At 39.4% G+C, this 16,655-nt stretch overlaps 1 protein-coding gene across 1 annotated transcript; it reads right to left on the bottom strand.

Annotated features, from left to right (window-relative positions):
* Nucleotides 1-686: 686 nt before the first annotated feature.
* On the bottom strand, nucleotides 687-12,011 carry LOC117378212 (interleukin-2 receptor subunit beta-like). Its single transcript, XM_055225223.1, has 10 exons — nucleotides 11,895-12,011; nucleotides 7,851-7,924; nucleotides 6,687-6,789; nucleotides 6,356-6,449; nucleotides 5,788-5,875; nucleotides 5,154-5,287; nucleotides 4,885-5,074; nucleotides 3,749-3,842; nucleotides 3,600-3,666; nucleotides 687-2,646 (listed from the first exon to the last, which is right to left on the bottom strand). Exons 2-10 carry the CDS (start codon nucleotides 7,915-7,917, stop codon nucleotides 2,059-2,061), a joined length of 1,425 nt encoding a protein of 474 aa, XP_055081198.1. The 5' UTR covers nucleotides 7,918-7,924; nucleotides 11,895-12,011; the 3' UTR covers nucleotides 687-2,058.
* Nucleotides 12,012-16,655: the final 4,644 nt, after the last annotated feature.

Below are 16,655 nucleotides of genomic sequence, written 5' to 3'. Positions count from 1 at the left end.
TTTGTAGTGGAGATGAGTGGTACCCGGTGGGGTCTTCTGCTGTTGTAGCCCATCCGCCTCAAGGCTGTGCGTGTTGTGGTTTCACAAATGCTTTGCTGCATTCCTCGGTTGTAACGAGTGGTTATTTCAAAGTTGCTCTTCTATCAGCTTGAATCACAAGGCATTTTCGCCCACAGGACAGCCGCAAGCTGGATGTTTTTCCATTAACTGAGCAGATTGTGAAATACTCAGACCGGCCCGTCTGGCACCAACAACAATGCCACACTCAAAATTGCTTAAATCACCTTTCTTTCCCATTCTGACATTCAGTTTGGAGTTCAGGAGATTGTCTTGACCAGGACCACACCCCTAAATGCATTGAAGCAACTGCCATGTGATTGGTTGATTAGATAATTGCATTAAGGAGAAATTGAACAGGTGTTCCTAACAATCCTTTAGGCGAGTGTATATATATAAATAAAAGTTATGCATAAATATTTAAAACATATATTTTTTCATTTTCTCATTTTACCGTTTACCTCAGATGTGCACAGTGTATTTCTTACATGATTTCTGCAAATGAGCAAAAGCTTTTGTCTTTAAAAGATGAGTTAACACGTCCTGACACAAGTGTATGAAGCCTGTGACTCTGCACTCCGACCACCAGGGGACGTGCACGACAAGCACACTCAGGGTCCTACAGGGGGGCCGGTTAAAATTATTTATTTTATTCATTTAATTTGTTCCAGTCATTGTAAAAAACAAAAATAAATTAAAAAAATAAAAATAAAAAAAATCCCAGCAACATTTAAATACAATAAATAGCACTGGCTTATTAAAAATATCATGCAAATGTATTAGGGCTTGTCAGGTCAATAAAAACAGGCCAGCAAGCAATCCAAAAATCTGTTTTGGATCAAATCAACCCAGTTCTAATCAAATTATACACACATATTACATTAGTAAGCTTAGCCTATAATATCATGACATAAAAAGTGCCATGTTTTTTTTTCTCCCAGTCACTTTAAGCATGTTAGTTCTACCCTTCTGTACATTAGGGCTAAATGATTTGGGAAAAATTTACATTCATGTTTTAAACATGTCCAGAAGAATTAATAAAAAGACTTCTACCCAAGTAATATTCTCTAGACATTTGTAATACATTCTCTGGTCGATCTCTACAACAGCACATATACAAAGGTTCAGGTTGAATTATTGATACTTTGCAGTGACCTCACACTGGGGGGGTTCTCTTATGTATGTCTATGGCAGAATGTTCAGGAGTTGCAAACACTGCCAAATATGAGTGACTGTAATGTTATTAATGTAATGTTATTTGAGAGGGACTTGTTTAACAGCACAGATCAGCTCACCTGTTGTTATTCCAACTGATTCAATTCTTTTGGGACAGATTGTGTTAAAACAGCTCAGATTAATGTCTTACTTTGGTAACAGAGCTTTAGACAGAGCAGTCCCTCCAGTTAGCATCACAGCCCAGGGGTTATGACATCAGCTGCAAAGTTTCAAATGAGGGCTGTTGTTTAGAGCCAGCAGCATTCATTATACTATTTAAACTATACAAAAATGTCCACACTGTCTGACGCAGAGCGTGTTCATCTCTTAAAATCAGGCTACATCACAAGCTTGTTCTACTGTAAACACATTTAAAATACATCATCGCAATTTGATATCAACAGCAAAAATGACATAATGCATTATTTTATATACATTTGATGGCCTCTTCATCAGCTCTGCCACTCTCACATGTATACATACAGGTGAGCTGGTGAAGTGTCTTGCCCAAGGACACACCAACTGCAGATGCTCTAGTGAAAACCTGTCATCATCTTGTTGGGGGCAAAATGTACTATGGGACCAACTACACCATGTTAATGCAGTTTTATCTGTCAGAAAAATGCCTTCTTTGCGTGTACTTTTTCAATGGAGTCTTTCATTTCAAAGTTAAAATGGTACAAATGTGTCAGAGCACACGCCCTGCAAAACTCAACTGTTCCTATCAGAGGGTGGACAGACATTGGACGCAATTTAGGGTGTACCAGTCTACGTAACATCATCCCTTTAAGCTGTCTCTAGCATGGGTGGGTGAGATCTGGGCGTGTGTAGAGCAGTCTGATCTTCTAGTACTGAAGAACTTCCACCAGCTTGGTCCTCCAGTGGATACAGACTGTCGTGGCTCACCTCCTCCCCGCTGCTCACGCCCGAGTCCACACTGGTCAGCCTCACCCTGTCCCCTGAGGTACCCACCGCCTCCACCCTCTCGTACTCGCACACAACTGGTACCCCCTGACACTGCTGTGACATAAGCTGCAGCAGCATGGCCAGTTCGGGGCACGGAAGTTCTCCCATGTGGCTCTGGAGATCCGGGTTAGGGTCAGGGTTGGCGTCAGAGTCTCGGGGGGGGTCGTAGGGGCTGTCTTTGGAGCAGGACAGCAGGGGCATGGTGGTGGTGGGGGGGCACAGCTCGGAGTACATAGGGTTGGAGAAGTTGGACTGGCTGGGGCGTAGGTGGATAGGTATGGCCGGTGGTTTGTCCTCCAGGAGGGGGCACTGCAGAGGCCCGGGTACAGCAGGGAGCACCTCCACGGAGGCGATGTCCACAGGTCTGAAGAAGGTAAGGAAAAAATCGCCGCTGAAGGGAGACCCTGCCTGTAAAACACAGCCAGGTCAGGGAAAGGACATTTATTTACTTTTATACTGCGCAAAAATAACTGGTACATCCCCCAAAACATATCTGGAGTTGTGGTTTGTTTCATGCACACATATTTGAATAATCCTGGATAATTAGGCCATCAAAATGCTCTGTTCGACCTTGTGATGTAATTTTGTGGTAGTTTTAAGGCTAACAACTATTTGTAGCCTCAAGTGAAACACTATAAACCATAAGTAGTTACTTTCATTTTTCAATACTTTTGTTTTACAGTCGAGATTGTCAATAGAAAGTCTCAAATAGAAAACAAAGCACTTTCAATGAGACTAAAACAAAAACTGTAAAAGTTAGGCGAATCCAGAACTGAAATTATCAAAATTATTCTAGTGAAGGTGTATAACATTTAAAAACACAGTGAAATTACTGACATTACAAGGTGGAACAGAGTGTTTTCAGTTTGAGAGAAGAACACAGCCTAAATATGCAGGGTTTGAGTGCTTAACATGTGAATGAAACAAAACACAACTCCAAGTGTGTTTGTGATGAGGAAAAGGATAACATAGAGCAAAAATAGTACAATATAGGCCCTCCACTCACTTTTTTCATTAATCCATTAATCCAAAGTAGTCTTCTCTGAGCACTCAAAAAAGCTCAAGTTCACATTTTGCCTGTTTAGTTACATCACAGATAAAACTCTGGCCCATAAGCCATCACCTGCCAAACTGTGTTCACAAAGAACACATGGCTCTTATTAGACTCTATTAGCGTAGTATTCATAAAGAACAAGGACTTAAATTGTTCACTTTCTGATTGTTTAAGTCTATTTTCCAAATGCAGACATTATTTCAAGTTTGAAAATGTAAAATACTTATTCTAACTCATAAATGCCATAAGTGTCATTTTTATTCTATAAATTCTCCTATTTTGTTTTAAAAATCCAATTATTACTCACCACCTTGAGGACAGAGGGGGCGGGGCTTGGCAGAGGATCTCCTTTGACCAGCCTCATCACGTACAGCCTGCACAGGATCACAGCCTGAGTACACACCCCAGCACAGTGCACCTGTCCAGGGTCACCTGCCTAGCCTGTCGGGTACTCACCAGAGGGTTCTTGAGGTCCGGAGGATGATCAGGAACAGAAGGAACATGACACCCCCCACAGCTCCGAAGACCCATGAAAGCCCTACCCAAGACCCTGCAGGCACAAAACCAGATGACATGGAGGCTAAAAGAGACATCCGATCTAGCCCGGTTTTCACCTCCACTGGTACATGCCCACTGCTCTGCAGCTACTGCAGCACTTTGTTGTGATGAGGTTTTCTGAGATGCACCGTAAAAGGGCAGGTGGGAATATGCAATTTTTGTCTTGTTTCTTTTATTACATTGTTGTTTTAGAGTAAAGATGTTTTGCCATCCATCCAAGCAGCTTCTGCAGTTCTATTTAGATTGCTGGTGGACACTGTCTTATATCTATCTAAAGAGAGGAGCTAACTACACTGAAACTAACACAAACATTACAGTTTCTGTTTATTAGCTAGAGGTACACAAGTGTGAAAATGGAGTTGTGTTTTGTTTCATTCACATGTTTGAGTAACCCTGCATTATTAGTCTGTTTACATATCCAAAGCTCAAAATGATGAGCCACCTTGTGATCTAGTGGTAGTTTTAAAGTTAAGAGATATTTTTAGCCTCAGTGAAACTGCTTTACTCTACAATATAATAGAATAACCAAAAGTTCTTGCCTTTTTAAAATATATTTTAGTTTTACCTTTTGTTCAGAAAGTCTACAGTATCCTCTGGTGTACGGAGAAGCGAAGGGTCAATGAGACTAAAACAACAAATGTATCTTCAAAGTTTGGGAATTACAGGTATGCAAATTATTCAAATGATAGTGAAGGTGAATGGAGTTTAAAAACACAGGGGAACGCTTTCTGTATCACCATTCAATGTCATCACAAAGTGGAACAGTGTTTGAGTCTGAGTGAAGAAAACATTTGCGTGTTAAACATGTGAATGAAACAAAACACAACTCCAGGTCTTTTTGTGATGAGGAAACAACATTATAATAGAGATCAAAGATTTCTATAATATAGGCCCTTTAAATTCCACTTCCTGCAAATGTCATAGTTTGAGAATAGGGATGGCACAGACTAAACTGTGGTCAGCTACAGGAGTGTATGTGCGCGTGTGTCTGACAAAGGGCATAGTGACCCCTTCTGGTGAAAGGGGATAAGTACCAGGCTGCTCCTCTCCCACTAGAGACTCCCAGGACAGTATGGGCCCCCAGTCGCTCCACTCAGACTCCATCTTGGCCAACAAGCGGCCCCGGATACGTGCTCTGTATCTGCCCCTGACCACCAGGGTTTCTGTGTCGAGCTCCACTGGGCACCGCTGCTGTTTACAGTTGATACTCTTGGACCAGCCCTCCTGGAGAGATGAGAGCACCCATCAGTCACAAATCTGTGCGTGCGTGTGCACGTACGTGAGTGTACAGGTAAGTGCATACCGCCCATGAGTGCTGCTGGGATGTCCACTGAACCTCGTACTTAAGGAGGAGTTCACAACATGAGTTTACAACATGAGGGGCCCAGGAGAGGCTGCTTCCATTTACCACAGGTATACCAGGGGCCTCCAGCTTTACTGCAAACACAAGCACACTGCACATTAGAGCTTTTTAAAATAGAATCTTTAAAAAAAAAGTTGTCTTTCCTATCAAACAGAGTACATGATCCCAGCTTGGACCCATGCCCACATGCTGTGTCTGTGTATAAAGGAGGTGCGAGGGTGAGTGATTGTTGCTCGATGATGCAGAATAGATTGACAGCCACGTTTCTGTCAATCCAAAGGCCACTTTGGTCACAGTAATATAGTAATATCCTCCAGCAAATGTGGATTGAAAGAATAATTAATAATCTGGAAAAGTGTATGCATGTCCAAGGGCATTTGGCAGCCAACAGCAAGGTGGGCAAATATGTGAAGACCCTGAGCATGAGAAAGCTTTAAGAGCAAAATCATATCAGGACTTTGGCAGCGAGTCTTTACTGGTCTTTAGTCACAAGTGAGTCCTGATTTTGAATCTGCCATAACTTACAGCGTGGTATTCTGGCAGAGAGACAGCAGACAGAAGAGCTGGTACTCACCATGGTCCTCCAGTTTGAACTCTAAGACCAGGCTCTGGAACAGGTGAGCGCACGACAGGTTCAGAGACAGTACGTCATAACTTTTCATCTGAAAATACAGGACAAATCACACGTCTTAGAATGGACTTTCTCTGAGAAAGGTCCTAGACCAAGCACATTTTGATTCTACCAGAGACTTCCTGATGAACATCTCTGCTTTAAAGCCCTTAAACTCTTTGGAATTTCACATCCTGCTCCTGAAAGGGTGGCTTGAGGAAATGACTGAAGGATAGACTGATAGGCTGAGTTTCCCAACAAGAAATAAAAAAAAGTGCTTCTCTTCTTAACTGAAGGAGAACTCATTTACAGGTGCACAATGCAACTTTTCTGGTGGGAGGGTTGTCACCTGTCCCCCACCTCTATGGAGACATTTTACTTTGTGTGGAATGTTCTATATCGCCATGGATAAAAATAAGTCTAACTAACTTTATAACATTTTAGGCATTAAACTCACAAAATAACACATTTCAAAAAGAAACAAACAGAAAAATCAAGCACAGTCCATATATCTCTCATTCTTTGATCTTACATGTCTTTTGAAGAGCAGTGAGCATCTCCTCAGCCCTGACTGGTCTGGGGGTCCCAGAGTGCAGTTGGAGCTGTAGTTGTGAAAATGTTTGAGGCTGAAATACAACATGAGGTCAGATCAATCCCATGTTTTAGTGTGGAGTTCACTGCTACGAGACTCACTGGAAGATTTCAACCTTTATAATTATTTTATGGTGTTGTGTGTGTGGATGGTGTTGTGTGTAGATGGGGCTGTGTGTGTAGACAGGGTTGTGTGTGTAGACGGGGTTGTGTGTAGACGGGGTTGTGTGTGTAGACGGGGTTGTGTGTGTAGATGGTGTCATGTTGCTTACTTGTAGTAGTTGATTTTTTGTGCTTCAATCGTGCACAGGTCTGAACTCTCACTGAGCCACTCACAGTTGATTTTACTGTTGTAGTTGTAGTAGCAGCTCAGATCTGCAGAGGCCACACAAAACACATGTAACACACATCTCACAACAATCATTGGGTGGATAGAGGAGGCAGAGCCTAGACTGAAGTAAGAGTGTGATAAGTTTAAATTAAAGTACATGTCAATTTTTTCCCCCCAAAAGAACAGAAAAAAAACTTCAGTTTGGACTTTGAGAAGCAGTGGTGTAAGTAATGAAAGTGCTAATATGGATTCTTCAGGTTCACTTAAGGCAGAAAAAAAAATATTATTTTGATGTTGTTTAAACGATTAATTCATTTTGTTGAAATTTAATATCAGAAGCAAATATTTTATGGAGGCATTATCATATTTAGTGTACTGACAATTATTTATACATATTTCTGTGGGGTGAAAAAACTTTCCACCGGAAAATGTGGTATCTCAAAGTGAGAAAAACATGACCTATGTATAAATACATGTACAAGGGCAAAGGTGAATTAACCTAATGATAAAAACAATATAAAATTTTCTTGCAGAAAGTCTCCACGGAAATGTTTTTTATTTTTTGAAAAGTTTATATTCTATGAGAAGCAGAAGCAGCTAGTAACTGAATACATGCAAAAAATACATATTCAGAATACTCATTTTGAGTAACTAATCTGGTACAATTACTCCTTCATTTGGCTGGTATTCAGTTACTTTCCTAAAATCAAAGGAACACAATGCAGTAGTTGTTATTTTGGCTTTTAACTGCACTGAATTAGTGAGAAAAAAAGAAAAAAGAAAACACAGTTGTGGTGAGTGCATGTGTGAGTTCTCGTTCTCAACTATATACAACAAACATAAAACTATACTTTAATTTAAATGCGTAGTAAGTGTTCTAAATATTCAGAACACAATTCTCTGATGGAGCCATATATCAGAATACGCTACAAAATACATTTTATGCAGTTATTCAGTATTCTGTACATAAATACATTTTCAAAGTTTCATTTCCCATCACTGATGATAAGAAACACCCAAAGCCTTAATAAACAGTTACATTTTCAGAACGAAAATGTAACTATGCTAAACAGAACCAGAGATAAAGCAGATATGGGCTACTCACTGTGGATGGAGGGGGCCACAGCAGACAGGCCAAGACATAGGCACAGCAGGACGGGCCCAGGAGCCATCACAGCACTGTAAAAACACACGTCAACTCAGAATCAGAAGAGGGAGATTTTTTATTTTAATTCTGTCAAGGACTAAACAGTTTGTAAAAAAGTTTTTGCACATGTTCAGTTGTCAGTGCACATTTTAAATACATCAGGAAAAATCAGAGAAAAATATATGATAAATTGCTAAAAATTTTAGGAGTGTTTTCAGTTTCTATACCCAAATTCCAATTAGGTGTGTAGGAATTTCATTTACTTTGCACAATAAACACACATGAGGGTGCAAAGTCCACAGGGAAAAGCAGCTCACAGTAAGGACGCAAGCAATGGAATAATGCAAGATAATGCAAGAATGCAATAAAATCTCCACTGGGAAGTAAGTGACAGACCCCCACCAGAAAAGGTACATAGTGTGCCTTTAAGCAAATGTAGCAGTGCACTAGTCTCCCCAATTACAAGCCCTGCTTTGACCCAGAGGTACAGGGCAAGGCTGTCCACTAGGTCCTAAGAACTTAGGACATAGAAATAAAACAGAAGCAGCATTTCAAAACACTGCAGAGGCACTTTTATCAAAATAGGATTTAAAGATGCACTGTCTTTTTTTCTGGTGCATTCTTACTATGTGCATGTGGAACTTTTCTTGTTGGGTTTTCCACTATGGTTTTCTATTGTAAAACATGTATAAACTACATAGACCTACATGATCCTTTGCTCCATGTCAGTGCAACTACGTGACAAATCCCAAAAAATAGTATTGTACAGCAGCAATTAACGATCATTTTGTTTGTAACAATTATTTTCTTCTTTTCTTCCTTCTTTATTAAACTGTTTGAAAGCAAAATGGCCAGGATCTGGTGAAGAAGTGATAACACCACAGCTGCACACACCCGGCCCACCACACTTACTTTGTGCTGCACCACAAACAGGATGAGCTCAGTTTCCAAAACAGCCTCACAACACCTCACCACCGCAATGCTCTAGAAAACATGTTCCCTTTTGGTTGTTTCTATAAGTCTGTAAAAATGTCTATTTTCAGAAACAGGTAGAGTAGCCAAAGATTGTATTCAAGTAATTGTAAAAAAAATATTTGGGAAAGGTAATACTCAGGCAAGAGTAACTTAAAGAATCAGGACATAACATGTGATTTATAATTTTAAGTTAATACACTTTAAAAATACAAAATAAATGCTTTATCCTTTAAGGGTGGACACAAAAATGAGACAAACTAAATCATATCTGAAGGAGCGCTGCAAGAAACACAAATGTTCAAATCATCATTGTCAACATAAGACTTTTCACAGTTGCAAGAGTAACTAAAGCTAAATATTACTCAAGTAGGGGTAAAAATATGCTACTAGAAAAGTACTATAAAATTAATTAAAAAATTTACTCAACAAAATGTAACTGAGTAAATTTAACTACAAGATCTTTCTTGATAACATTTTGAAGTGCAATATATCGCTGAGGTAAATATATACAATAAGCAATAATATTGAAACAAATTTATGCCACTGACAAGAGAAGATTTAAACCACAAGAACTATTCTAAATCTACAATATTGTTAAAAAAAATCATGAGCTGCAATAAATAAACAGCAGAATGAAACACTTTAGTACTTAGTTTGCATCTGTAATGAGTCACTCAACCTTTTACGGCTTAACTCTTATCATATAGCCCAAAAATTTCCCAGTAGTGAAAAATGTACACACAATAAATACTGAAGCCAAAAATATTATTCCAACTTTCATATATTGAAGGATAAGCTGATATGGTGATTATTGTGATTATTGTGCCTACCATGTGGTCCTATTGTAGTCAAAGTATCAAATCAATTTCTGTAAAAATATACATAGTATATATAATATAATAGTTTAGAGCTAAAGAATCAATGAGTTTAGACGGCTTCAAGCTGTTCTGTTTTGACCTGAGGTAATGAGATGGGGTAACACTCAAGCTTGTAGAGTTGACCCTATATAAAGAGGGGGTATTATGCAAAATCAACCTTTTGGATCTTTCTACCATGTTACAGCGTTCCCTCATCAAAAACATGCCTTAAATCAGGGGTGTCCAAACTTTTTCACCAAGGGACATATGTGAAGCATACTGAAACATATGTGAAGCAGAGGGCCACAGACCAGTGTTGATACAGGGAGTCAAATGGTGCATTTAACACAGGTTTGACATTGTACCGTTAATAAGACTTGGAAGATTAATTTTTGGTCTGGGTCACAATGCGATGTGATGTTATTCAAGTTATAGAGGTAGAATCTTTTCAGTTTGTAGTAAAAAATACTTCCTGATCAACTGGGCCAGTTTAGGAGGAGGTATGAGGGCCAACAAAAATTGGTCTGGGGGGCGGATTTGACCCCTGGGCCATAGTTTGGACAACCCTGGCTTAAATGGTTTTAGATGCCATAGATGATCTCTCCCAGGCACTATTTGAACACTCCTCATAGTTAGTAGTACAAACCCCTGGCTTTTGTACAAGGCTCAGTGTACAAGCCAACATATGATGAATACACAAAACAGTACACTACAACTTCACAAAATATGCTGTTTTCAGTCATTATAACACAATAAAAGATAAAAGGTCACACGGTTATCTAAATATGTGATACGTTAACACTCAATACCCCCAAGTGTAATATTCCCTCTTTAAATGTATATCCTTTTTCAATTTAATAATTTATGTTAAATGAACTCATATACTTCAAACTGAGCAACTCTGAATGATTCGCTTTGAATCATATAATTTGGTAAGCATAATAACCGATTTAAATAGAGTCTACATTTGATTTAACTTTTCTTTTTCTTTTTTTTTTCTTTTTCTTTTTTTTTTAAGGGCATGTGTTGTGTTGTGGCTGTGTGTGTTTGTGGTGATGTGACATGCTCATCCGTTCTGCTCGTGTTTTTTTGCACAACACGGACTGTCCCTATCTCACCACGGACCACACACTTCCTGTTTCCTCTAAACCTCACCTATCTAATTTCACTTTAAATCACTACTGTTGAGAACCTAGTGAATGACATGCAGAGTTCACATTGGTCTGTGAAGTGGAGATAAGATTTGGGAGTGATAATTATTCCAGAGTGGGTACGCAGCAAGGCTGTCCACTAGATCCACAGAAGTTTAAAGCAGCTGGACTTTGAAATCAAACAGAAGCAGCATTTCAAACCAATTTCATCTAAATAGGAATTAAAGATGCACCATGTAATGTTCCTGGAGCATGCTTACTAACTTTTCATATTTGTTCTAAAATATGTATAAACTACATAGACCATGATCCTTTGCTCCCATCAGTGAAACTACGTGACAAAACACAAAACCTGATGTGAGGACATGAATATGAGATTACTAAATCAGATAGTGATGTCATTTGAGGACAAAATAGTTATTTCATCAAAACTGATGACTGATGTCTGAGTCATAAAAGCACAGTCTGTTTAGTAAAAAAAAACAACAGTTTTTATTAATTGACAACAGCCCTAGTTTATGCCTTCATAATTTAACAAAAATGATGAGACTATTCACGATGTCACAATTAGATCATCATGATTATCGTACTGTCAGGTAATTTCCATGGTTAAAGGCTCTGTACCTGATAAATACAGATTTGTCTTGGCCCAGTATGGATATATTGTACAAGCCAGGTCAAATGATACCTGTGCGCCACCTTTGTCTAATTATAAAGCTTTTTCTTAGCGTGCTAGTTGTTGTTAGCTTTCCCATGACTGCAAAACTGCACACTGGTCTCTGAAAGTTATGAAAAGTACTTAAAAACTCATGGTGATGAATAATTAGGTGCTCGGTATACATAAGGTAAGTGAGGAATAAGTTTAGACCACTGAAAACCGTTTGAGAATTAGTTCTGTTTTTCATATTTTTAAGATGGTAAAATTCAGCTATAACACCTTTAACAGTATGTTTATGATTAGAATATTAGTACATCAATTCCAAAATTCAAAAGAGCTAACCTACTGGTCCTTCTCTCACCCTCTCTGGTTGGTGTAGTCCTCCTCTCACCCTCTTATGTCCCGTGGAGCCTACTCAGTATGACCTGGTCTGGCTCTGTTCTGCTCTGCTTCTCAGTTCCTCAGCAAGAACTGAGTGACGCAGAGGAACTTTTTGAGGCCAAACTAAATGTTGTGGCTTCCCTACTTCCTCGAAACAGCACAAAAAGAGCTTTAACTTAGGGGGAAATGGTAGCCAGGTTTCACTTCGGGCTTACACTAAATAGATCAGCTCACACTTCCCCTCATCACTCACCACAAAATGACACATTGCCAAACAGGGCCATCTGCCTCCTACATATCTAGAAAAAAAGGACAGTTTTGTTGTCTATTTTGGGGAGTTCAAAATATTTCCTGTAGCCGCACTAGATTGTAAAATGAATTCAGTTTCAAACTATTTAAGATAACAAAATGTCACAGACAAAAAATACAATCAATAAAAAAACAAACAATTATTTGTTTTTCAAGTGGCAATAGTACATTTTTGAAGCAATCACACGAGTCTCTCATTTGAGTTGCCAGTTCCAAAGCTGAAATTCAACTGACTGTCTCTGATCTGAATGGTCACTACCTAAACCCCAGCACCTGCAGCTCAAGGAGTGAATTCTGGAGGTTCACATGAGCCCTGTTCATGCACTGATAATAAGACAAACCTTTCTGTGTCCTCCATCTGCAAGTGAAGGCTCTGGCAACCCAAATTTAATGTTGATATCAGGAGATAATTTATTTTTTAAAATGGTAGCACGGGCAACATACAGTTCCTTTAGTATTCCAACCCACACCATAACAAAGATTTGTAATTGTGCAACATACCAATACATTTATACCATGTTATAATCTTGTTTGAAGATGCACTACGCAACTTTGCTAGTGGAGAGTACACCTCCTGTTTCCATAGAGATGGTGTTACTGTGTCTCAAACTTGTCTTTCTTCCATCTTTCCAATTACAGATGTTTTTATTTATGTTAGTTAAAACATGAAATCTTTCAGGAACAGAACATTTCAGGTAAAGCAATAACATCAAAATGTAGTCAAGGAAGTGCCAAGTTACACAGTGTACCTTTAAAGCAGTGCTTCTCAATTATTTTCTATCACGCCCCCCCTATAAAGTAGAAAAAATTTCGTCTTAGCGTGACTGAGCGTCTTATCAGCGTGACTGAGGTGTAATGAGGCGTCTTATTTGGCTTCACACTGTCCACTGCCACAGCAGACACCCCCCGGCATCTCACCCCCTCACCCCCCATCTCACCGCGCCCCACTATTAGAGAACCACTGCTTTAAAGGAACTGTATTACAGTCTTACTGTTTTGCTTTTTTTTCTTTTGTTTTTTTGTTTACTAAAATCACATCTGAATCTGGGTTGCCAGAGCCGTACCCTGCAGATAGAGGACACATACAAGTGCTTCTCATTCTCAGTATATGGACAGGTCTCCTGTGAACCTCCAGAACTCACTCCCTGAGCTGCAGAGGCTGCACTAGCACTGATTCATGATGGTCTGCAGGTGCTGGGGTTTAGGTAGTGACCATTCAGATCAAAGAGACGCATTTTAGTTTTAAACCAACTGGATTTCAGCATTGAAACTGGCAACCCAAAAGAGAGACTTGTGTGAGGTTAATTCTGATTTCTGACTGAATAATCGTCTTGAGAACCAAACACTTGATCATCATAAGGTTTGTTAATGTTACATATTGGAGCTCTGGAGATGTGGGCTGAGTCACATGCTCACAGGTCAGACAGGTCCTTCTCCATGCAGCTCTTGCTCTGTCACAGTTCACAGATTTTCTGCAGACTGTGTGAATCATTTCTGGCTCAGTTAGCAAAGGAGGTGCACCATTAGTAGCAGGTTCAACTCAACTTTAACTCAAAGAAGATACTTTGGCTTTCTCTGCTTATGAGATACAGGCCATTTACCATCTGGTGGCACTTTTCATACCTACATGCCATAATTGAGAAGTCTTCTCTACATAGATATTATTTTAAGTTTTACCAAAGGAAATACCAAAGGCTGTGGTGTTCAGTGTAGTATAAAACTATAACTTCTCTGGGCTTTGCCACCAGTTTGTCTCCATGACAAGGTTATTGCCTTGTCTGGAATGTTCGACATTATTGTATTAAACCTTTTGCATTCATTTCTTTACTGTTACATTTATTGCTCAAAAAGAGGGGTCTGGGATCTCATTAATAAAACTTGACATGGGATTTTGATTAAAAGTGAATGCACAAACAAACACTCTCATCTTTTAATTGGCTTATTTAAGTGACTATCTCTCTAACATCAGATGCCCTGCCTCGTCTCTGAAGCTCCCACAGGCACCGTTCACCGTTAAAGAGTCTGGACTATTACAGATGTCAAACTTAATGTGGAAAGGTAGTCCTGACCAAGCCTAGCAACAAGATCTGGAGATGGGTCCCCATACACTGCTCTGCCGTGCTCACTGCTCCTGTGGAGATGCCCCAGTAGCAGTGAGGGATGGGTCAAATGCAGAGGACAAATTTCAATATGGGGACAATGAAACGTACCTTAATCTTAAAATTTTTGTAAGTGTGTTTTATGAATGAGACCCCTGACCTATAACTTGGCCTGGTACCATTACTTGCATGTCCATATAGAGATAGATTTTTTTATGCCATACTATGGAATATTACAGACCAAAGCTATACCATCTCCATGGTAAGGAGTAGTTAGCGGACCCTGCACCAGAAAGGTTCCATAGTGCACCTTTAAATGTGACAGAAGTGAAACAAATGCTGGTGGAGATACATGTACATGGAGCATTCAAGTGTAATGTAATGGCACTATTTTATGTGTAATACCACTACAACTGTGAAGCACCAGATATACACTCACCTAAACATCTTCTTCCTGTCCCATGGCATGGAATAAGTAACAGCACAATGTGAGTGCTTAGTGTTATGTTCAGCACTAAAGGCCTTATTCAAGACTCGCTCCTGGCTCTACTTAACACATGACACACACACATCATGTACACACATGAATGTTCCTGTAGGAACAGAGGAAAGCCTGGGACTAAAAAGGACTGTATTTGTCCCACACAGCGCCCCCTGCAGGTATCGGGGGTCACTTCTCTTCCACAGTCCTTCTAAAGTACTCCCTCTGGAACAGCTGGAACTCCTCCTCAGTGAAAACACTCTTGGGCTCCTGGGGCCTCTGAGCAAACAGATACACTACCAGTCAAGTTTTGACATACCTTCTCAAATCAATGTCTTTTTTCGTTGGTTTACAATTTTGTACATTTCAGATAGGCAAGATAAGTGGATTATCTTTGATTATGTAGCAAAGAAAAACAAAAACCCTTCACTTTCTCTCAATGGAACGGTTTTCAATTCACAGCTGTGCCTTTTCAGGGTCAAGAAACGCCAAAAGATAAGGCTACTTAGTATTGAGTTATTTTGAGTTTAATTCATAGTTTTGATGCTTCAATGAGAATCTACAGTGTAACAAAAAATGGAAAGAAAGAAGATAAATGGAAAAAGTGGGTCTAAACTTTTGACTGGTGGACTTATAAGTATTGCCCAAAAAGGACTGGACTGTTGAATGAATCACACATCGCAACACGTCATCGGCAGTGTTGGGAAGTAACTGAAAACATGTACTGAAAATATCTGCTCAGAATGCTAATGTAGAGTACTAACTGTTTTCCACAATAACACATTTTTAAGTGTGATATTGTGATATATAGATAAACAATAATAGTAAAACCAAACCATGAAGCAGAATTCTGCCCAAAAAAGTAGTCTACAATTTGTTAAAAAAAAACAAAAACATGATCTGCAATAAATAAATAACAGAATGCCACTCATATACTGCAGAAATAATAACCAAAAATGCCCCACAAAGAAACGATAACTACTGACCCCCCAAAATGATGATGATGAATGAAAAATTGTTTGTTCTGTCCCATCCTCCAGGAAAGCCTTAGTTGTCTTATCTGTCCTCAGGTGTAAAAGTTCATTATCTTATGGATGTAAAACAAAAGTCACTCTGCTTTGAAATGTATGTAGCTTTGTCATTCTGGTATAAATACTCAGAGCTCAGATGCTTGGGAAAAGAACGGAGACTGAGGGGGAGAGATGCTTTAGGAGAGAGACTCAGAGAGACTTGGGACGTCGGAAGCCTACGAGTCTGTGGATAGAGCAGGCCTGGAACCTGTCCTGTCCATATCTGCTGTAACAAAGAATAAACCTTCTCTGTATTTCATAACTCACTAGGCTTTGCACATAGATTATTATTTATAGTATTTTTCACAACAATAATGGTGGCAGAAGTGGGATCCATGAGTGGTCTTCCTTTTTTTGTTTTCTTTCCTGATGCATGGAGCGTTCAAAAAAGATCATGGCTGGACATGGGTTTCTGTCCTGGATCACCAGTGCTGGATACGAACAAGTTATGCTTGATGAGATTTGCAGTACAGTACAGTGAAAGTAAATCTGCATCTACAAAGACATGTAAATGCTCAAAGGACAATGTATTTTGGAAAATGCTTAAATGGAGTTCTCAAAACATGCCAAACAGCCTTAATTCTGATATTGTACCATTTTTGATTCATCTCACAAAAGCTAAAATTCCCATTTTTCAGCGTTTGGACTTTTTGGCTCCAAAATCTGATGTGTGTACTACCAAGCTGCTATAACACCAAGATGCAGATACAATTCAAACAACAATGGCCCTCCCACACTCCTGATTTCCTCATTTTTGGGACACAGTCAATAGACGTTGCAAG

The sequence above is a fragment of the Periophthalmus magnuspinnatus genome, chromosome 1 (genome assembly GCF_009829125.3).
Source record: "Periophthalmus magnuspinnatus isolate fPerMag1 chromosome 1, fPerMag1.2.pri, whole genome shotgun sequence".
NCBI classification, from domain to species: domain Eukaryota; kingdom Metazoa; phylum Chordata; class Actinopteri; order Gobiiformes; family Gobiidae; genus Periophthalmus; species Periophthalmus magnuspinnatus.
This window is presented reverse-complemented; position numbering and strand designations above follow the sequence as displayed.